Source organism: Ranitomeya imitator, chromosome 3, assembly GCF_032444005.1.
Source record: "Ranitomeya imitator isolate aRanImi1 chromosome 3, aRanImi1.pri, whole genome shotgun sequence".
Lineage (NCBI taxonomy): Eukaryota > Metazoa > Chordata > Amphibia > Anura > Dendrobatidae > Ranitomeya > Ranitomeya imitator.
In genome coordinates, this window is record NC_091284.1 from 473228143 (window position 1) to 473251460 (window position 23318).

A 23318-nucleotide genomic window follows, 5' to 3' on the forward strand; every position below is an offset into this window, starting at 1 on the left:
CCAAGCTAAAACAGACAGCTGTGGGTTGGTATTCTCAGACTGGTAAGGGGCCATGGATATTGGCACCCCACGACCAGCCCAAAAATAGCAGCACGCAGCCACCCAAGAAAAAGGGCATCTATTAGATTAGATTTAAACGGCTCTTCCCACTTGCCCTGGTGCGGAGTCAAGTGGGGTAATATTTGGGGGGTTGATGTTAGCTTTGTAATGTCGGTTAGTAATGGAGAGGCGACTATGAGAAAACAGGATTTTTGGTTGCTTACCGTAAAATCTGTTTCTCGGAGCCTTCATTGGGGGACACAGGAACCATGGGGTGTATGCTGCTGCCACTAGGAGGCTGACACTATGCAAATAAAAAAGTTAGCTCCTCCTCTGCAGTGTACACCCTACCGACAGGAAGTAGGATATTCAGTTAGTGAGAAAGCAGTAGGAGAAGCAACGTGTAAAAGAGAAAGAATAATAATATAATAATAATAAACTTTATATAGCGCCAACAAAATCCACGGCGCTTCACAGATTAACAGCTTCAAACACTCAGAGTGTTCATAGAACCCAAACGTAGACAGTAAACAGAGCTGTTCAACTTGGGAGGGTGCTGTGTCCCCCAATGAAGGCTCCGAGAAACAGATTTTACGGTAAGCAACCAAAAATCCTGTTTTCTCTATCGCCTTTCATTGGGGGACACAGGAACCATGGGACGTCCCAAAGCAGTCCCTAGGGTGGGAAAAACAGACTTCCATCAGGTCCGAAGACTCACCACTGCCGCCTGCAGGATCCTTCTGCCCAGGCTGGAGTCCGCCGTAGTTCGGCGAAACGTGTGGATGGAAGACCAGGTTGCCGCTTTGCAAAGCCGTCGGCGAAAGCCCTGTGACGTACCGCACTGGAAGCGCCGACTGCCCGGGTAGAGTGAGCCTTCATCTCAGGAGGATGCTTGACCCGGTAAGCTTCCAAAATTGCCGTTCTGATCGAGCGAGCAATCGTCGCCTTGGAAGCCGGCAGGCCTCTACGCACGCCATCAGGGATGGCGAAAAGAGAATCCATCTTTCGGAAAGCGGCCATGCTAGCCAGGGAGATCCTCACTGCCCTGACGAGGTCCTGCCCGTTCAACGATCGCTCCAGAGGATGAGTCGGAGCTGGACAAAAGGAAGGTAGAACGAAGTCCTCGTTGAGGTGGAAAGATGAAAACCACCTCGAGAAAGGAAGGAAGGCGGAGGCCTGGGACCATTTTATCCTGGTGGAAAATCAAGAAAGGAAGTCGGCAGGAAATGGCCGTCAACTCAAAAACGCGGCGGATCGAAGAGATGGACCTGAGAGAAGCCACCTTCCGAGATAGAACTGACAGGGAAAACTCCCTGAGAGGCTTAAAGGGGTGAACCCCTAAGAACAACCAACACAACCTTTAAATCCCATGAATCCACAGAGGCCCTGAACGGAGGGACAGCGTGGACTACTCCTTGAAGGAAGGTCTTAACCTGTGGCTGAGGAGATAAAGTCTTCTTAAAGGGAAGAAGAGCGCAGGAACCTGGCCCTTTTGGGAACTGAGAGCGAAGCCCGAATCCAGTCCTGCCTGAAGGAAAACCAAATGGAAGGCAGGGAAAAAGGACATAGGTGAAAAGCGGTTGGACTCGCATCAACGAAAGTAAGCCTTTCAGGTACAATAGTAGATCCTGAAAGAAGACGAAGGCTTCCTAGCCTGGATTATAGTGTGACTCATCCGGACCGAAAGGCCGGACGCTCTTAAAACAGTGGAGTCCACAGCCACGCCGTTAAACTGAGCGACCGATAATTCGGGTGGCAGATCGGACCCTGAGACAGCAGATCGGGTCTGTTTGGAAGGCACCAGGGGTGTCCGCGAGAAGATTGACGATGTCTGCAAACCAAGACCTCCTGGGCCAATCCGGGACGATCAGAATGACCGGCACCCATCCCGCCTTGATCTTTTTCGACAGCTTGGAAAGCAAGGGAAGGGGTGGGAACCGATAGGGGAGCAGGAACTGCGACCAAGGAATGGCCAAAATGTCAACACCACTGTGAGAGGATCACGGGACCCTGGGCCGACCCGAGGGACCTCCTGTTCAATCGGGACGCCATGAGGTCCACCTCTGGAGTCCCCCATCGAAGAGCAAACCGACAGGAAACCTCCTGAAGTACCATTCCCCTGCCGCGAGGCCCTCAAAGCCGAGGAAGTCGGCGGCCTAAATGTCCACGCCGGGGACATGCACTGCGGAGCTCACCAGGACCGTTGCCTCTGTCCAAAGGAGGATCCTGGAATCTCGGCCGAGGCCACAGAACGCCGAGTCCACCCCTGGTGGTAGACGTATGCCACTGCTGTGTCATTGTCTGTCTGGGTTCGAATTGGCAGGCTGCTGAGAATCCTTACCTAGTGAAGGTAAGACAGAAAGATGATCCGGAACTCGAGAACATTGATCGGCAAAGAGGACTCCTGCGCCGACCAACAACCCTGAAAGAACAGGAGACAAAGCCCCGCGCCACCGCCGAGCGGGCTGGCGTCCGTCGTCACCACCTGCCAGGGAACTGGAAGGAAGGATATGCTGAGAAGGATCTACTCTGGGATAAGAGAAGTGACCTCGGCCACCAGTCGAGGAACCATTTGACCCGGGAGAAAACCGGATCGGACGATGAAGGGAGAAGACAGACCTGTCCCCTGTGATAGAATAGCCTGCTGAAGAAGTCTTGAATGAAACGGGCGAAGGGAAAATTGCTTCCGATGTTGCAACCAACCTCCTTAGGGCCTTTAAGGCCCATCGGAAAGGAGGGGAGCCGAGAACCCTGGAGCAAGCGAACTTCCTGACAAAGGAGGGATATCTTGTCTTCGGGAAGGAAGACTCTGGTCTGACAAGTGTCGAAGAACATGCCCGGAGATACGAGGCGCTGAACAAGACGGAACTTCTTCCTGTTGACGAGCCACCCGCAACGGTTAGAATGTCGGGAAAGATGGATAGACTTTCGGGAGCCTGAAACCGAAATTCCTGAGCCTCCATGGAAGCGATTACTGAACGAGGGAATATCGTCCTGAAGTGTCTCCGACGAAACTTCTTGTTCAGCAAATTGAGATCCGGACTGGGACGAACCTTGTCGTTCTCTGTCAGTACAAAAAAATTCGAAGAGAAGCCTGTGAACCGTTCCTGTTCTGGGACGGGAACGATTACTCCGGATTTAAGGAGGGAAACAATGGCAGTAAAGAAAACCCGGGACTAGAGCGGGGTCTCTTGTAGGTTGGGATTTGAAGAAAACGATCCCAGGACCGTGAAATGAAGATTTTGTGTCTAGAGGGAACAAGTGCCCTGGCCCATGCGACCTCTGCTGAGGAGACCCAGACGTCCCTGAGGAACAGGAGACGGTTGCCCAGTCTGAGAAACGGGCTGGGGTCTAGTCGTGGGTCATGCCTAGGTGGAACTTCCAGTCCTGGACCTGGAGAATCCACCTTAGGAGTAGCGGGCACGCCAGGAAAGAGTGAGCCGAAGAATACCTTCTTCTCTTAACGTGCCTGTGGCCTCTGCCGTTGCGAAGAAGAATCTGATGCCGCAAAACTACGAAAAAGGTCGAAAAGACCAAAGTAGCCGCCTAAGGGGAAGTAGGTGAGGTCTGGAGAAGGGGACTGGTGCCACCAGTGGCATCCTTAATAATTTGGTCCAGCTTGGAACCGAAAGGACATGAACCTTGAAAAGGCAGGCTAGTGAGGGATTTCTTCGATGACTCTTGAGCCAAACAGTGCGACAGCTGGCAACGACATTACTGGGCACCTGTGCGGCAGAAGACGCGACGTCCCGGGAACAAATTATTCCCCGGCATGAGTAATCTGGGTGGCAAGTTCCGCCAGCTTGCCTGACGGAGCTCCAGCTTGAATGCCCCAACGGAGTTGTTTAGCCCCTCAGATACAGACTTCGAAATCCAAGTGGAAGCCAAAGCCGGGCATTGGGATGATGCGGCAGTTTCGAAAGCCGACTTCACGAAGGATTCCATGATCCTATCGATGGAATCTTTCAGAGCCACCCACCGGACAGCGTAAGGACTGTGTTGGCGGCAAGTCTAGCAGCCGACGGATCCTCAGGGGGAGAGGTCGTTCTCTAACGCCTCTCATTCCGGTTGGCAATGAGATCCGGAGGAAAGAGATACGAGACTCCAAGACGCTTGTCTCTTTGAGAACGTCTGGTCGAATTCGCTCTCTGGCCAGAAGCTCCTCGAATTCAGGATGAGGAGCAAATACCTTGGGAGGTAGTTTAGACCGTCTAAACGAAACCGCCTGATCTGCGGGTTTCGTAGAGGAATCTTCGATGCCACAGGTCTGATTGGTCGCTCCAATGAGGCTTTGAACCATATCCCTCATGTTAGCGATTTGGTTCGAATCCGGCCCCAAATTATCCTCCGAAGGCGCATCAGAGAAATCCTCGCCTGACTCAGCGGAGGAGGATCGGGAGGACGCCGACCGCAGAGGAGGACCGAGTGGCGAGATGGAGCGAGAAGAGGACTCAGACCGGCGTTCCTGTCTGGATCTTTTGCAGCTAGCCTTGGAGGGCTTGGACGGAGCTTCCTGCGACCCGGTGGCTACTGCGGGGGTCTGCAGGGGTAACCGACCCAGCACGGAAACCAGGGTTTGAGACACCCATGTTAAATTGGCCACCGATTGAGATAGAGAGGAGGCCCAGCCTGGGATGGGTATCACTCTGGGGCGCATCGGCTGGGGGATCCTGGGCGGTGGGAACAATCGGGTTGCTGCAGGACAGACATAGCGGAGTGTCAGTCTGCGGTGCAGAGCTACTTACGGCAGACGAAATCCGGAGGAAGCTGTCCGACTAGATGGTATGGACCTCCGGCGAGAAATAGACCCTTAGGCAGGAGGGTGGTAAGGCCTGCTGCCGTAATCTTGATCGATCTGCGTTGCTTAAAATTAACTTTCATTGCTGGGGTTCGAACTCACAGCTCTCTGTTTGCTAGCCTGCACACTTTACCACTGTCCTATATCACTCTCTTGTTCCGGAGGAGGGGACTCGGACTTCTGAGCACGCTTGTGTGCTAGGATCTTGGTCCTGGAGAGGGATCTATGAGGATACGGGGTGGCAGTACACGCCGTACTCATAGTCCGCATAGTGGGACTACAGGTGTGACTGTTCACCGTGTATCCCTCCGGAAAAACCTGAAAGGAAACAACGCACATTGAGGTAGATAAGGGTCTAATGAAAGACCCGTGTCCACCTCCTACTGACACTAAGCTAAACTGAATATCCTACTTCCTGTCGGTAGGGTGTACACTGCAGAGGAGGAGCTAACTTTTTTTATTTGCATAGTGTCAGCCTCCTAGTGGCAGCAGCATACACCCCATGGTTCCTGTGTCCCCCAATGAAAGGCGATAGAGAAAACTAAATTACTAAACCCCATAGTAAGATTGTGGTGCATTTTATTTCAAATAAAGGACTTTATGTGTCTTTATTACAATCTTACTATGGGGTTAGTAGTAATGGGGGTGTCGTATAGACGGCTCTCCAAATTGCTAACCTGAGGGCTTGATGTCAGCTGACATTAAAATGCTCAGGTTACCAGAGTTCACAGCCACCGGGTCCCCTGGCAGCTGCAAAGCTTGGAAACTTCATGAGAAACTTTGAGGGACATTTTAAGGTGACTGGAGTTTCAAGCTGCTGGAACACCTGGATGCTATGAACTAAGGTTACCGTGAGTGTGTATTTTATTGTACTTGTTAATAAAAATTAAAAAAAATGGCAGCAGAGGGAAAGCCGACAACAGTGGGCCGATGTTAATATTCTGGGAATGGGACAATAGCCATAAAGGTTACGTGGGGTCTGTGTCCTCATTCAATTAAACGATTTTATTCTGGCTGGATATTTTTTACAATATGATTATGGGATTAGTAATAGGGGCATCCATTACTAACTTCTGGAGTTGATGTCAGAGGCCATAAAACAGCTGACATCAACCTCAAATGTATTACCCACTTGCCACCGCACCAGCAAGTCGGAAGAGCTGGACAAAACTAATAGATGCACCTTTTCTAGGGTGGCTATTTTTAGGCTGGTGAGAGCAAATGTCCATGGCCCCTTCACAGTCTGACATTACCAGCCCCCAGCTGCCTGCTTTAGCTTGGTTGGCTGTCAAAAATGGGGAGACCCCACACCGTTTTATTAAAATAAATTATTTCAATAAAATTAGAAAATATGGCATGGGGACCCCTTTATTTTTTATAACCAGCCAATACAAAAGCTGACAGCAAGGGGTTGCAACCCGAAGATGTCTGTTTTGCCTGCGCTGGTTAACAAGTATAGAAGAGAACACACGTGAGTTTTTTTAAAAAAATGTATTTATTGCCCAGGCGCCGGCTGATGAATACTCTCATCAACTTCGCTTGCTCTCGCTCCTAACAGTGAGAGCAGGTGTAGGATGATGAGAGTAGTACTATCATCAGCCGACACCTGTGATTGGCAGAAACCTTTTTACAGCCAATCAGAGCTGCCGGTGTTTCTCGCAATGTCAGACGACAGAGTGGGAAACGGATGATGTTTGGGCTTCCAGACCTGAACAGTAACTTCCTGGAGAAGTCCATGTTCGGGGGTTTTTGCACGGACACTAGGTGTTCGGTATGAACCCCAAACTTTACTGTTCGCCCATCACTACTCTTTACTGTCAAACAATGAGAAAAGCTGGTGCCAGTGGGGAGAAAAAAAAAGTAGGTGCACTTGCTAATCTAATTTGAGTGTCAAATAAAGCCAAATTTCTGAAACAATGTGCAGCATATTGTGCAAGGATAGGTATTTTTCATATTGTTTTACACCGTCCTGCACTACCTCTGCTTTCATAGGGATAGAGTTACAGACAGATTACCTTTAAATATAAAAAGCAAGATACAATTAAGAATTTTAAAAAGGTGCAAAGCCTGAAACAGTGGAGAAAAAAATTGTACTGACCAGAAAAATCTGACATATGTCACATTATGTGGTAATAACCTTGAAATGCTTCTTCCTGTTCCGGTGACAAACATAAGACTGTTTTTTTGTGACGCAGCTACCCAATATGAAGTTGCAAACTACTGTTTGGGCACATGACAAGGCTCTAAGGGGGAGTGCCACTTGACTTTTGGAGCACAATTTTAGCTTTATTGGATTGTTAGTGCTAAGTAGCATTTGCAGAGACCCAGAGGTGCGAAAAAAGCTGAAACCACCCCCACAAAATTGACCACATTTCAGAAACTACAACCCATGTGGAATTCATCAAGATTGTAGCGTGCATCTAGAACCCAGAAGTACCTCAAAAACAGTGGCAAAACAAGAGTCTGATGGACCCCAACGCAAAATTTGGACTTGGACCTGGGCCTCACCCCCTCCTACATATTGGTCAGATGTAGGGGACCTCGCAGCTTTCTAAATCCTATAAGGAAAAACATGCTGCCCCTCCATTATGTAGCAATGTCCTCCATTCTGGGCTAATCCTGATATATCTGTCCCTTATACTGGTCATCCATTCTGGTATATATGGTATATACAGTAGGACTCCCATTTTGGGTCCATCCTGGTAAAGGTCTCCCATCTTGGGCTCATCCTAGTACACCTACACGTCTCCCCCACCTTGAGCCCATCAGGGTACACATGTCCCCATCCGGGCCAAGCCTGGTATATATGTCCCCGATCCTGGTATATATCCCCCATTCAGATTCATGTATCTCCCTCCGCTACCGCTCTCCTGAAGCAGGCAGCTGACTTATGCGTGCAAACAACGGGCAGTGCATGATGTCACTGCCATGCACAGCCTGTGACTGGCTCGCCGATGTCAGCTGCCGGCCTCTGATTGGCACGGCGGTGTGTATTGCAGAGCGCAGACCCGGCCGGGTCTCTGTGTCGCAGCACACGCATCCCCATACACAAATCCAGCCGAAGAATGTGCTTTCTTTGGCGGCCATCCTCCCGATCTTTACGTCACTGTTCAAAAAGCATTAAAACATTTGCTCGTAAAAGAACTTGCATTATTCCTACTAAAATGTTGCTCTAGTGCCAAACTTTTAATTTTCACGAGGGTAATAGGAAAAAAACTGAACCAGAGTATGGCATGCCACATGTGTGGTGAAAAACTACAATTTGGGCGCACAGAAAAACGGAGTAGGAAAAAGAGCGATATTGGGGTGCAGATTTTGTTGGAATGGTTTGTAGGTGCCATGTCACATTAACATAACCCCCAAGATGCCAGAATAGCAGATTCCACCCACCCTCCCCCAGAAAAAAAAATGAACCCATTTTACAAACTACACCCCTCAATGAATTGATCTAGGAGTGCAGTGAACACTTTGACATCACAGTTGTTTCACAAATTATATTGTATTATTTGTTAAGGAAATTAAAAAAAACAAAAAAAAACAATTTTTTTTCCACTAACCTATTTTAGCACTAGAATTCTTATTTTCACAAAGGGAAAATGGACTCTACAATTTGTTATAAAACAAACAAGCAATCTCTGCATGTGTTGCAGCCACGAGACATGCAGCCGCGGGGACTTGAACATATTTTTTGAGCACGAAAAAAAACACTCAGTTAGCACACGAGTATGATTGGATATCACCTTATCCGAGCACGCTTGCTCATCACTATACATCAGTACTGAACTGTAAAATATTGCTTGAAGGTGGACACTTCATCCTTACATTTCCTGCTCCTGTGCGGAGGTTTCCATGGTTCCCTGCCAGTCTCTATTCATCAGGCTCCAGCAACGGCACATTGTAGTGTGTGCTAGCTGCGGCATAACGGGTGTTGCAGTGATGTGCCAGCATGGTCACCAGTGACTTGAAGCAGTAGTCTCATGATTGCTGGAGTCAGATGAACAGAGAGCAGCAGCAGACCAAGCATCAGCATGGAAGCAGCAGAGGATTGGTACAGTATTACTCTTTTCGTAATTTTATAATATCAGCTGTTTATAAATAATTTCATGTGGCAGGACAGACATGAACTAAAAATACCTGAATGGTATCTGGAAGGATGAAGTTTTCTGCTTGCTGGAGTGACACATGCAGACCATGTTTTCCTTGAAGACTCTCATTGTCCTTCTGTAACCTGGTCAACTCTTCAGAGACCTGCTCTCGTGACTGCATAAGAACTGCCTGAAAATGAAAGAATTTTAATTCACAGTATAAATAAATACATATACATACATCTCTCTCTATATATATATATAATATATATTTATATTTCTTTATATTATTTATTTTTATAGCGCCATTTATTCCATGGCGCTTTACATGTGAATGGGGCAAATATAGACAAGTACAATAAACATGTGTAAAACAAGGCACACACAAGTACAGGATATATACACACATATATACATATATACACATATATACATACATATTATATATTAATACTGCACTGTCACTTTCCAGCTTATTCAATAGCATTACCATTTGCTCTTGAACACTTCTCTTTGCCATAGAGAACGCATGTTGTAAATCTGTAAGCAGAGTTTCTGAATCCTGAACTTTCTGTGTAATTGTTGATATCTAAAAAAAGATAGGCAAAACCATTACAATCAACAGGCAGCCAAATAGGAAGAAAGCTGTGTCTATTACAACTTGGGGACATACAACATCTGCTCAGATCAGATCTAGTACACTGTGCAGCTACACGAAAACTTTAGCAGAATCGTAATACTTTAGATGGGTATTCCCAGCCATACAGGTGTCATTCAATTAAGGATTAGTGGAGGGGTCAACTCACAGAATATAGTCACTTAACATCCCAAAGTTGTTTGCATGTTAATGACCAGGCCAATTTTTACAATTCTGACCACTGTCACTTTATGAGTTAACAATTCAGGAACGCGTCAACGAATCCCACCAATTCTGAGAAAAAATTTTCCCGACACATTGTACTTCATCATAGCAGAAATTTGTCAAAAATTTGGAAAAGTTTGCAAATTTTCAAAATGTTCATTCTCATATCCTTAAATCAGATAAATGTGTCAAACAAAATTGTTAATAAATAAGATTTCCCACATTTCTACTTTACGTCAGCAGAATTTTTTAAACAAATTTTTCTTTTGTAAGGACGTTATAAGGGTTAAAAGTTGATCAGCAATTTCTCATTTTTCCAACAAAATTTACAAAATACATTTTGAAGTGACTTTGGGGGCCTATGTGACAGAAAATACCCTAAAATGACACCATTCTAAAAACTGCACCCCTCAAGGTACTCAAAACCATATTCAAGAAGTTCATTAATACTTCAGGCGCTTCACACGAATTTTTGGAATGTGGGGGAAAGAGAAAAAAAAAAACGAACATTTAACTCCCTGTCGGATTGGATTCTGATGGGATGGCCTGCGAGAAGGTGGTGAAAGTTGCGTAAGGCAAGTGTGATCGCTTGAATCTCCAAGATATTGATTGGAAGACGCGACTCTCTTGTGGACCAACGACCCTGTGGTGATTGAAAACTGCACCCCAGCCCAAAAGGCTGGCATCGGTGGTCACCATTAACCAGCCCACTGGGAGAAAGGACTTCTCTTGGTCCAGGGAGGACTGCAGCGTCCATCACCCGAGCGTCTGCCTGACCTGTGGGGACAGGTGAAAACGACGGTCGAGGGAGAACGGACTCCTGTCCCAGGCTAACAGCAGCGCCTGTTGCAGGGGACGGAGATGAAAATGCGGAAACGGAACGGCTTCCATCGCCGAAACAATTTTCCCGAGAATGCGCATCGTGAAGCGAATGAAGTGAGGGACTGGGCGGGAGAGCTTGCGCGCTAACTGTTGTTAGGACAAGACCTTCTATGGAGGGAGAATGACTAACCCGCGGGAAGAGTCCAAAATCATGCTCAGGAAGCAGATTTGCCGAGCCGGCACTAGAGATGATTTCTCGAAGTTGATTTTCCAACCCAGGCGAGAAAGAATCCACGGTGATATTTACAGACTCCTCGCAGGCAGAATGGGACGGACCCTTGATTAATAGGTCGTCCAGATACGGAAAGACTACCACTCCCCGAGCGTGAAGAATAGCCATGACGGCTGCCATGACCTTCGTGAAGACTCTGGGGGCAGTGGCGAGTCCGAAGGGCAAGGCCACAAACTGGAAGTGTTCTTCCTGGACTGCGAAGCGCAGAAACTGCTGATGAGGGGGAAAAATTGGGATGTGTAGATAAGCATCCTTGATGTCTATGGATGCAAGGAACTCTCCTTTTTCCAGGGACGCGACAACGGAATGGAGCGAGTCCATCCTGAAGTGTCAGACCCGTACGAACTTGTTCAGAAGTTTGAGGTCCAGTATGGGCCGTAGAGTCCCATCCTTCTTTGGGACCACGAATAGGTTGGAGTAAAACCCCTTGAACCTTTGGTCTCGAGGGACCGGAACGATGGCCTGAAGAAGATGTGACGCCCTTGATTTGGGGGGAGAAGACTGGAAGAAGCAGAGAGTGGATGGAAGAAAACTCGATTTTGTATCCGGAAGACACTAGCTTTCTGACCAACTCGTAGTGAAAGACCGATAGCCAATTTTGACGGAATGAAAGAATACGTCCGCCTACTTGTCGACGAGTCATTGGGTAGAAGGTTTAAGGGATGCGGGTGCCTTAGGGCCAGAAGGTCTCGGTCTGGGTTTCCAGGAACGGTTAGGTCTGTATGAGACCTGGGGATTTCTGTTTTCCCGCTGTCCCGAACCAGGGGAAGTGGAGGACCAACTGGAGTTGTTACGAAAGGACCGGAATCGAAACGGTTGTTGATTCCGAAAAGGCCGGGCAGGTTTTTGCTGGGGAAGAAATTTACTCTTCCCTCCAGTAGCGTCAGAAATGATTTGGTCTAGTTTCTCCCCAAATAAACGGCCAGCTTGGTAAGGTAAAGAAGTCAGTGACTTTTTAGAAACAGAATCTGCTCGCGAATTACGGAGCCACAAGGCCCTCCTGATGGAGATTGCGTTTGCAGCCGCTTGCGCTGCGCAATTAGCCGCATCTATGGAAGCGTTAACTACGAAATCTCCGGCCTGAGCTATCTGGTTAGCTAGTCTAGCCGCCTCTGGGGGGAGATTACGGTCGTGGACAGTAGAGGTTAACACCTCTGCCCAGGCAACCATTGCCATAGCCACTCAGGTAGCGGCAAAAGATGGAAGGAGAGCTGCTCCTGAGGCCTCAAAGACCGGGCAAGCCAGGTAGTCAATTTGACGGTCAGAAGGATTTTTGACTGATGAACCGTCGGACAGAGATAAGACTGTTTTGGATGCGAATTGCGATACGGCAGGATCCACAGAAGGAGAGAGAATCAACTCCTTCATCAGGTCCTTGGAGAAAGGATATTTAGCTTCTGTGGCTTTTTGAGCCGTAAATCGCTTTTCCGGGTGTTCCCTGTGTTTTTGGACAATGTCCTGAAACTCAGGGTGATTAGCAAATATCTTTTGAACGCATTTAGTCTTTTTAAAAGACGCGACGTGTTCCTGAGCGGATACAGATTTCTCATCCACCATTAGTGTTTTGTTGACTGCCTCAATAAGGGAGTCAAGTGTCTCCTGATCGATAGAGGAATCTTGGGTTAAAGATTCCTCCGACTCGTATTCTGAGTCATGTATGCTGCGACCCTCGGGGGAGGGGGAGCGAGAAGATGAGCTCGCAGATGCTGAAGCTCGAGCGTGTATGGGAGACGAGGGAAGGGTCCTTTTTCTGGCACCCCGAGATTCCCGTAGTACAGTACGCCCCCTGTGGTCGGACGGCCCCGCACCGGCGCCAGATTCCGTCGCAGTCGATGGAGGGGAGTTCTGGCTTAGGGAGGATCCCCGGAAAGAGTCCAATGCCTTGACCAAGGAATCCATTGAACGTGACATGGACACGGCCCACTCAGGAGGGTTAGGCACGACGGGGGTCGGTGGAGACATGGGAGGTGGAGACAGAAGGCGGCTGCGCACAGGCCAGGTCACAGTTCTGGCACAAAGGGGTATTGTGGGCACGTGGCAATGCAGAATTGCAAGTGGCACATGAAGTAAAGAACACAGTGTGCTTTTCATTGCCCCTTTTAGCCTCCTTAGATTGAGACATAGTGTATGTCTATTCTTCAATAAACTGCGATAGCAGGGCTATGGGTGCAGAGAAGGGGTTAAGCTTTTCCCTATGGAGTAAAGCAGCTTACCCACGGTCCCGTGCTGGCGTCCCCAGGGAGGAAGAAAGGGAAGTAGCGTTTTCGGCTGAATTTCCCTGCAGACGTGGAGTCCCAAGATGGCGCCCGAGATTTGCAGGGCTCTTCTCGTTCAGGCTTAATTGCAGAGGAGCCCGAGAGATGCACATAAGAGGTATACTCTATGTGCTCGCCATCTTACAGGAGGGAAATCGGGACCGTATAGGAACCGTAGCCCTGGCTTAGAATAGGCGTGCCCCAGTCGAAGCAGGAGAGGTACGGGGAGGTATACTCGCCGTGCTCGCCTGTTGATGGTTCGGGGGAGAGCGGACCCTGAAAAGGAATCCGTCGGCCCCTTCACTCCGATAATTAAAAAATAAAAAATTTACAGAAAAAAGAAAATAAAAACGTTGGGGTCTGAAAACAGACCCAAGTGCCTCCTACAGACACTAAGCAAGAACTGGGTCGTTACTGGCCAGTCAAGGGGTGTATACTGCAGAGGAGGAGTTAATTCTTTGTGTTTACTTAGTGTCCTCCTAGTGGCAAGCAGCATAACACCCATGGTCCTGTGTCCCCCAATGAGGCGTAGGAGAAATAGGGATTTTTGTGTACTCACCGTAAAATCCTTTTCTCCGAGCCATTCATTGGGGGACACAGACCATGGTGTATGCTGCTGCCACCAGGAGGCTGACACTAAGTAATACAAAGAAAGTTAGCTCCTCCCCTGCAGTATACACCCTCCTGCTGGATCCCAGCTAACCAGTTCGGTGCAAAAGCAGTAGGAGATCAATAGCAACATATAAGCGTATAGCATGTCGTATTATATATGAGAGTATAACATATCAAAAGATAAAAACAAAGCATAAGCTAATAACAGGGTGGGAGCTGTGTCCCCCAATGAATGGCTCGGAGAAAAGGATTTTACGGTGAGTACACAAAAATCCCTATTTCTCCTTCGCCTCATTGGGGGACACAGACCATGGGACGTCCCAAAGCAGTCCCTGGGTGGGGACAACATCAGATTAGGCCGTCTAACCGCTGCTTACAAGTGCGCCACCGCGGCCTGCAAATTCCGCCTGCCCAGACTCACATCTGTGGAAGTATGTGAATAATAGAGCTTCAAGAATGCATGCGGACTGGAGGAATTCGCAAGCTTGCGGTCGTGCTTGCCGACGTCTGGTGCCTAGAGCCCTCAGACAGGGAAATAAGCTGACATCTAGCCCGGAAGGACTCCTGGATGGAGAAAAGAATCCACCAGGCTAACATGGCCGAAGAAACGGCTAAACCCTTCCTGCGACCGTCAGGAAGCCTACTTACCATCGAGAAACCCAAGTAAAGTGTCCAACCTTTGGAAGGACGCCGTCCTCGATACGTACCCACTCGGAGCACTCACTTCTTCCAGATTATGGAGAACCCATTCCGTTTTGTGGACTGGAGCCGAAAGAGATGAGAGGACGATGCCCCTGCAACAGTGGGAATACAATACCACCTTGGCAACGAGGGAAGGGGATGGCTTGAGGGCAACCTTGCCTTGATGGTAATAAGGAAAAAAGACAAAGAACAGAACGTCGAGTTCTGAAGACTCATCAGGAGGACAAGAACGCAGAGAAAGAAGGGAAGTGACCTTCCCTGATAGTAAAGTCTGTCCGGATCAAAAAAGGAGTCCACTGTAAGATGCCCAGGACCATTAAGGTCCCACGGATCTAACGGTACACGGTAGGGAAGAACTACAGGTTAAGGCTCCCTGGGAGAAAGTCCATATTTCCAGTTTTGTCGCAATAAGACGGAAAAATACTAGAACCGCAAGCGAGAAAACCTGACATGGTCAGTGCGGGTCTCCCGGGATCACTGGGGCCCTTCCTGCTTCCGAAAAGATCTCAGACGTAGTGGAAGAGGGGTTATAGAAATTGGTACCATGGAAGAACAGAGCATGCCCTGCGATGGACTTGGATCTCGAGGCCGAACCATACTAGAGTACATTGGCGTTCAGCTTGGACGCCATCTGACCTACATCTGGAGTACTCCAGTGAAGGCAGATCCGATGGAAGACTTCCGAGTGAAGTTCCCACTCACTTGAGGAGAAACCCTGACGGCTGAATATGTCTGCCGCCCAGTGTTCTACTCCAGGGATATGTACTGTTGAGATCACCGAATGATAGATCTCGGCTCATCAGAGAGTGCGAGGTACCTTGGCCATGGCGCTTGACTGTGGGTCCTTGCTAGATGGTTAACGTGTGGCACAGCCGTGGCATTATCCAACTGAAGACCCGCCTACAGGCAGTGGACCTGCTGTAGGATTAGTCGTACCGTTCAGATCTCCAGAGAAATGATCGGGAGAAGAAGACTGGCATTGGTATTCCCTAATAACCATTGGACCAGGAGAAGGCTCTGGACGAGGAAGGAGCTCAGATACTACCCTTTGAAAGCCTGATTGACTTGCAGAAAACGAGCGCAGCGAAGGAAACTGCTTCCATTGTCGTCTTTTTCCTCAGAACCCTCCTAGCGAATTGAATGAACCGAGGGAATGAGTGATCAAGTGCACAAGCTCTCTGTTGAAGGGCCACGACCTTGACTCGAGAGAGAGTAACCATCCTTCTAGGGCAGGATCATCCTCAAAGAGGACCTGCTGGACTGGGAATGAGGAAAAAAACTTGTCTAAGTTTAGCTGCTAGCCCAGTTGAGAGGGTATTGCAAGTGATATGGACGACGCAGCGTAGTCCTTGAAGAGCGGCTACAAAGTCGACCAAATAGGGCAGGACGACCATGCTTCTAGGGTGCAAGAAGCACATGACAACCGTCATGACCCTTGCGACCACTCTGGTGTGGTAGCCAGGCCGGAGGGCAAGGTCGTGACTTGAAAATGCTGTTCTCGAATGGAAAGGCGAAGAGATTAATGTAGAGGGGAGAAATAGGCATGTGAGGGTAAGAATCCCGAATGTCGATGGATGCCAGAAAAGTCCACCTCTTTCTGTTGAAGTAATGGCTGAGCGGAGGAACTCCATCCGAAAAAAGGAGGACCTTGTCAAAGGTTGTTAGAAGTTTGAGGTCCAGGAATGGTGACCCTTTTCATTCCCTCCTTTTTGGAACCAAGATCCCTTAGATCTAGGCTGTCCTGGACAATGCTTCCACTGCTGGTTGGGTCTGTAGAGGAGATACGATCCCTTGCTAGTCTCCCGCTCAGAAGATTTGATTGGCCAGCTATACTGTTGAAAACGAAGTAGTTAAGGTCTCTGACCAGGAGACTATTGGTCAAGCAACCCATGTGGCGGCTAAGGAAGGGTAGAGCGCTGAACCCGAAACCACAAGACGGAACGAACTAGATTTGCTATCCGACCGTCTGTGGTATCTGAATTGATGATACATCGGGCAGGAATACTGGTAGGTATACCACAAGAAATTCTACCCGGATAGTCTGCCAAGTGGCAGAATGCGGGACTGCAACCAGCAGGTCTCTTGCCATCGTCGTGCAGAGTAGAAAATTAGGAACCCTCAATCCACCATCCTCTTAACAGGGACGTGGAGAGGAATCGTCCGCTTTCTTGAATCATCCGCTAAATAGTGGTGATACAAAGGGGGGGTGCTTGGACGCCAAAAATGTGTACCTCTGTACATCCTCAGAGTTGAGGTCCCCGAGTGGACAGGGCAGGTTGTCTGGCATTAGGCCTGGATGCAGAAGAGGATACATGGAGGCAACACTCCGTGTGCCCATCTGTTGAAGGTGTGGGAGGAAATCGGTGCCCTTTAAAGGACCCGTCGCCCATAAAAATCCGACCAGGTATGGCATCCTACTTAGAGGCTTCTGTCCAGTGCATCGCTCGTCAATTTGTTGATGGTATAAATAGAGAGTCCCTCTTTCTCAGAAGCTCTGGCAATCCAAGGCAATATCCGATCCATATTCAGCATTGTTCTCAACAAATCATGGGGGAGAGAACAGGAAAAGAAAACTTCCATTTTCTAGAACCTGTACGTTTTTCGAGAATACTTGCGGCCCCTGCTAGCCGACGGCTCCCATTGTAGGAGAGGGAGCATGTTGAGTGCTCCAGAGTTCAGTTAGGGTGACCAGCTTAGGATTGATGATGTGCCCTTAAGACCAGTCAATACTGGTCATGCGCCTTTAAGACTAGGGAATACTGGTCATGTGCCTTTAAGACCAGGGAATACTGGTCTTGTGCCTTCAAGAGGAGGACATACTGTTCATGTGCCTTTAAAAGCAGGGCATGCTGGTCATGTGCCTTTAAGAACCAAGGCCTACTGGTCATGTGCCTTTAAGTCCAGGACATACTGGTCATGTGCCCTTAAAACCAGGGCCTACTGGTCATTTGCGTTTAAGACCAGGGCATACTGGTCATGTGCCTTTAAGACCAGGGCATACTGGTCATGTGCCTCTAAGACAAGGGCATACTGGTCGTGTTCCTTTAAGACCAGGGCATACTGGTCATGTGCCTTTAAAAACCAGGGCATACTGGTCATGTGCCTTTAAAAACCAGGGCATACTGGACATGTGCCTTTAAGACCAGGGCATACTGGTCATGTGCCCTTAAGACCAAGGCATACTTGTCATGCGCCTTTAAGACCAGGAATACTGGTCATGTGCCTTTAAGACCAGGAATGCTGGTCATGCGCCTTTAAGACCAGGAATGCTGGTCATGTGCCTTTAAGACCAGGAATGCTGGTCATGCGCCTTTAAGACCAGGAATGCTGGTCAAGACCGGGGCATTTTTTAAGGATTATGCCAGAGGTGGAGCCCCTTGAGGGGAACTAGGTACTCTGGGAAGAGCCGGGATCGGCGGCAGCGGAGGCTCCTGAGCTCATTTGATTAAATACTATGGGAAAGGTGACCGGCTTCTGGCTGGTAATGTGCCCCTTTTAAACTAGGGAACCCTTAAGACCAGGGAATGCTGGTCATGTGTTTATTAGAAAACCATGGAAAGCTGGGGATGCACCTATAAGCCCAGCGACTACTGGACATGAGTCTTTAAGACCAGAGAATGAGGTCATGAACCCTTAAGACCCGTGCCTTTAAGACCGGAGCTTGCAGGACAACCAGAGATTGCAGGTCTTAAGTATTTAAAACAGCCTTTATGCTGCCAGGGTGCGTGCGGGGGAGGGGTTGCGGGGGAGGGGTGCGATTCACCTTACCGAGATTCTGAGTCCCCCGTCTGGAATAGCGCTGACTTCAGCGCTGAAAACCGCCGGCAGCAGCCCCTTCCAGATGAACTAGGGACCGGAAATTGGCAGGAGGAAGAAGATGGCCGCCGAGATCTCGTCTTGAATGAGAAGCGCCTGAATAGGGGGGAGGAGCAGCTAGAATGATGCAAGCGGTGGGCGGGGCTTCCCGGGATGCGGCCTAAACAGGGCCGAAGCCGGGGACTAAATTTATGGATTCGGCCAGCGCGCACCCGCGGACTGTAGGGAAAAGTGCCGCGAAGCTCTGTGGGGACCCTGCCGCTATGGAGCCCTCCTATGACTGCCAGAAAACACAATCCCTCACGGTGCACTTACCCCGATATGAAGGGGATGGCAGATGCTGCAGGTCAGAGCTGTGCCCGGGTAGATAGGACGGTGCAGGGTTGGGGAGCCTCCATCCACCCTCCCTGCAGAAGGGGGGTGGAGAGGAACCGTCCGCCTCCTTCCATCATCTGCTTTTTCAGTGGTGATGCAGTGGGGGCTGCTCGGACGCCACGCTGGAAGGTGCCTCTGTACAGCCGAGGGTAAAACCTGGTGGGCAGGGCTGAATGTCCGGCAATAGGCCTGGCTGCAGAAGAGGATACTGAAGGTGAAACTCCAGTGCTCGTCTGATAAGGGAGGGGGGAGATCGGTGCCCTAGAAGGGGCCCGTCGCCCCTAAAATCAGCTCAGGCAGTGGCTTCCCACGTCGCAGGAGAGGATACGGAGAGGTAAAACTCCCGTGCTCGCCTGTTGTTGGTTCGGGGAGATCGGAACATGAAAGAATCCGTCGCCCCCTTCGTCCGTTGTAAAAAGTTAAAGTAAAAAGAGTTCTTTGGGTCTGAATAGCAGACCTGTCCGTGTGCCTCCTACGGACACTAAGCAAGAACTGGTTAGCTGGGATCCAGCAGGAGGGTGTATACTGCAGGGGAGGAGATCACTTTTCTTTGTATTACTTAGTGTCAGCCTCCTGGTGGCAGCAGCATACACCCACGGGCTGTGGCCGCCAATGAGGCGAAGGAGAAATAGTTAACGTAATTAGACTGTAAAATTTGTAAAAGTAAAAACCAGAGAACACTGGGTAAGGTATATACCATATACATAAATGTAGGTAGGTATATGTGCAATATTATATTATGTCATTGTATATACGCCACTTGACATCAAAGTATATTACGGTATCCCACAAAAGAGCTATGATGTAGTATAAACTCAGGGGCCAAGGCACACTAACCAGGAACAGCAAGGGTAAATATAAGTCTCAAATGAGTATTAAATATAAGTTTTCCTGAAGGGGGTGTCCGGGCACAAGACCAATGAGCTGTGGGAAGGTACTGGGTAAAGAGGAGTTCGGTCACAGCAAGATTGTGGGAGAGGTAGGTGAGGAGAATGGGATTACCTGGTGGGTGGGTGGTAGGTAGATGCTGGTGCGACACACGCCCTGACATACGTTTCAGTCCTTCGTCATCCCCCCTGACAAAAGTCTGAAAGGTGCGTCGGGGTTTTGTGTGCCTTATGCATGTGGAAGCAAACTTGTGGAAATCCTTCTGTCTCTGTTGATGAAGTTCAGATGAAGGCTTTATGTGGACCAGAACATTTCTTCCATGATTTTTTGTTCTCAATACTGAAGATAGTTTTTAATGACATTGCCTTTATGTTTGGGATGGTTGTCCTACTGTAGAATAAATTTGGAGCCAATCAGATTAAATCTGATAGTACTGCATGATAGATAAATCCTGGAGGGGATGATATAACCTCCAAAAGAGCACCAATTTCAACATCCGCATCTGTCTAGGATTCACGAAGAGAGTGAAGGATTTGTTAAAGCCTACATCCACAGAAGGTCTGTGGTGAGTTATCAAAATATGTTTGGAACAACCTCCCTTCTGAGATCCTTAAAAAAAACGTGTGCGAGTGTACCTAGTAGAATTAATGCTTTTATGCTGCCTTGAAGGCAAAAAGTGGTCACATAAAATCTTGGTTTCATTTAGATTTATTTTTATTTCACCTTTTTTTCTCCATTTCTTTTGTACATGGGGACAGCCATGTTGCTGAACTGCTGATGCTGCATAGGTTTATTTTACTGCTGGCAATGGAGACAGGTATCTGTGGAGAGGTCACCGACTTTTATGGCAAACTGATCTCGCACTTACCTGATTAGTTGTTTCCTCGGTGTTTTGTTTCATGTAGTCCTCAAGTTCTTGTTTGTCCTTCAAGGTTTTCTCAAACTGGTCATTTGCTTGTCTCAGCATCAGTTGGAGCTTTTTTACCTGAAATTAAAAAAAAAAAACCTTATGTTAAATCATTTTTTATTTCAGATTTGTGATCTGTTACAATAAAAACACTGATACTCACCTCCTGTGCAGGGGCTTTTCCAGCAATGTCGGAACTCTCGTTCACGAGGCTCACGTGAGGTTGTTACTTCACATGAGCACCGACTTCAAACATGTATGCAAGTAATCAACACTTGATCACTCTTAATTACTTATGCCTCATAGTGACACCAGCAATGATTGGGCGCAGGGCTCACATAACCTGAAGCCTCCGTAACGTGAGTGCTGACACCGCTGGAATGGCGCACACATGCACTGGAGAGGAGTAGAAGCGTGTAAGTGTTGGGGCAAACATTCGGATCGAGAAGTGGTTGTCCTAGTAGTGGACACCCTTTTTAAACGAGACGTGATGTGAAATCTCTTTGCAGCATGGCAGTTTCTGTTGCAGATGTTCCCTCCTTTCGGTGGAACGGGTTGAAATCAGTTGTGAATCCGCATATAGAACAAACGGTATAGGCAAACTGTGACGTTTAGTTGTGAGCGCACCAGAACTCACTTGATCCCTAGTTTCTGCCTCTTGCGTCTGGATCCCTTGCAGCTGTTTTTCATAATTAGAGCACATATCACAGCGTCTTCCCAGTTTATTACCGGCTGTTTGCACCTGAAACACATTGCAGAAGACTGTTGACATGTGAAAATAGAAATGTTTTCAGATTGCATTAGCTGCCACAACAAACTGAGAAGATTTCATCCCATACATTTAGCTCCCGAAACTAAATGACTAAGCAGATATCTCATAGCCTGTGGTTCTCCCAGAAAAATAAAGAAGCCAAAATGTTTACATGCCATCACATCAAAAGCACCATCTCTGACATATATGTTGACATATGCAGTATAGAAAGTAGAAATCAAACACAATAAAATCGACAATTTGTATAAGGTAGCCATCATCTCATATGATAATGCAGAGAACCAGAATCCAAGATGTGTCACTTACTGTTCTATTTGCTGTAGTTTTGCCAATCTCCTGCTGATGTCATCACTAAGACTAGTAAACCTGCTGTCAGGCATATCTTCATACTCATAAGCTCTGAATAACGCTACCCCCTAGGCAACTTTCTGCCTATGCACAGCGTACATAGAAAGCAGCCAAACACTAGTGTAGGCAGTAATATACAGAGCTCAGCATTGGGAGGACAAGTGGATCTGCAGCAGAGAAAACAACTGCAGCAAGTAGCCTATTAAATGATACATTCCTGGAATCAAGGTCTCAGCCTCTACATCATGCTGCCCTGAGATGTGGTAGTAAAAACCTGGTGACAGTTTCCCTGAAAAGAACGGCCTCTGGCAGTTTGTTTTCTATAACTAAAATACAACTTCTAACACTAACTACTTTTGGACGACCCATAGACTATAAATGTCCGGGTGGTGCACACTTTACTCTGCACTGACTCTCTAAAACATCAAAGGAGAGTAAACTGTTCGTAGGTGATTGACATTCAGCTCCCTGCCCCCGCAGCTGCACAGACACAGCCAGGCATGATTTTTATATGTTTGCCTTCCTGGTTGTTGGCTACACATCGCTGAACAATTGTTGTGTACACTGTGCATAATTTTTAAGCAATTTTGAGCATATGATCATTTTTCTACAAGCTGTATAAACTCGAATGCCTTTTGGATGAAGCAGATCAGATGATGTGTATTTGTGTGATAAGGGAGGGTGAAGCCTAAGGATATCAACAGCCTTTATGAAGGTGTGCAAAATTAAAGGCAAATTGTTTTCTTCAGACAAAATGGGCCAAGAAACAGATTCAACTAAAAAAAATGGTTTTAAAAAAAAAAGTCTTAGGCTACTTTCACACTAGCGTCGGAATCTCCCCGTCAATGCGTCGGGGAGAGATTCCGACGCTAGCGTTTAGCGCATTGCACAATGGAGGCAGCGGATGCATTTCTCCGGCGCATCCGCTGCCCCATTGTAAGGTGCGGGGAGGTGGGGGCGGAGTTCCGGCCGCGCATGCGCGGTCGGAAAAAGCGGTCCGTCAGGAGCAAAAAACGTTACATGTAGCGTTTTTTGCTCCCGACGGTCCACAGAAGCACGATGCATCCGTCGCTCGACGGATGCGACGTGTGGCAATCCGTCGCAAATGCGTCGTCAATACAAGTCTATGGGGAAAAAACGCATCCTGCAAGCACTTTTGCAGGATGCGTTTTTTTTCTGCAAAACGACGCATCGTGACGGATTGCAGAAAACGCTAGTGTGAAAGTAGCCTTATAGAGGGATGCAGCACTCTTGAAACGAATCGTGAAGCCACCAGGAACCCATTATCCCCTAGAACTGTCACTGGAGTGCACAGAGTACAAGGTGTTCAGTGCTTAGAAACATGGCCAAAGTAAGGAAAGCTGAAACCCGACCACCACTGAACAAGAAACATCGAGACTGGGCCAAGAAATATCTGGAAACAGATTTTTCAAAGGTTTTATAGACTGATGAGAGGAGAGTGACTTGACAGATCAGATGGATAGGCCTGAGGCTAGAACAGTAAAAGGCAGAGATCTCCACTGGTTGAAGATGAACTCATAATCAACTCTCAAACCTATGGCCAAGACTTTCTTCAAGCAGTGGTATAGGAAAAAGTCTGCATTTTTCAAGAAAACCATGATTTTTATGTAGGACAATACTCCATCACATCACAGTCCTCCTCCCCTTGGCTAGCCAGTAAGGGCCCCAAAAATGAAGAATCAATGACACGAGCCCCTTCCTCACATGACCTAAACTCTGAGGGC

At 48.1% G+C, this 23318-nt stretch overlaps 1 protein-coding gene across 1 annotated transcript in view; it reads right to left on the reverse strand.

The window, feature by feature from the left end:
• Positions 1-23318, reverse strand: part of RABEP1 (rabaptin, RAB GTPase binding effector protein 1) — a 93955-nt gene that overhangs the window by 15443 nt on the left and 55194 nt on the right. The window contains exons 10-13 of the mRNA XM_069757488.1: positions 21091-21195; positions 20415-20531; positions 9413-9511; positions 8972-9112 (exon numbers count right to left, since the gene is read on the reverse strand). Coding sequence (XP_069613589.1) covers positions 8972-9112; positions 9413-9511; positions 20415-20531; positions 21091-21195 — 462 coding nt within the window. The remainder of the gene's footprint in view (positions 1-8971; positions 9113-9412; positions 9512-20414; positions 20532-21090; positions 21196-23318) is intronic.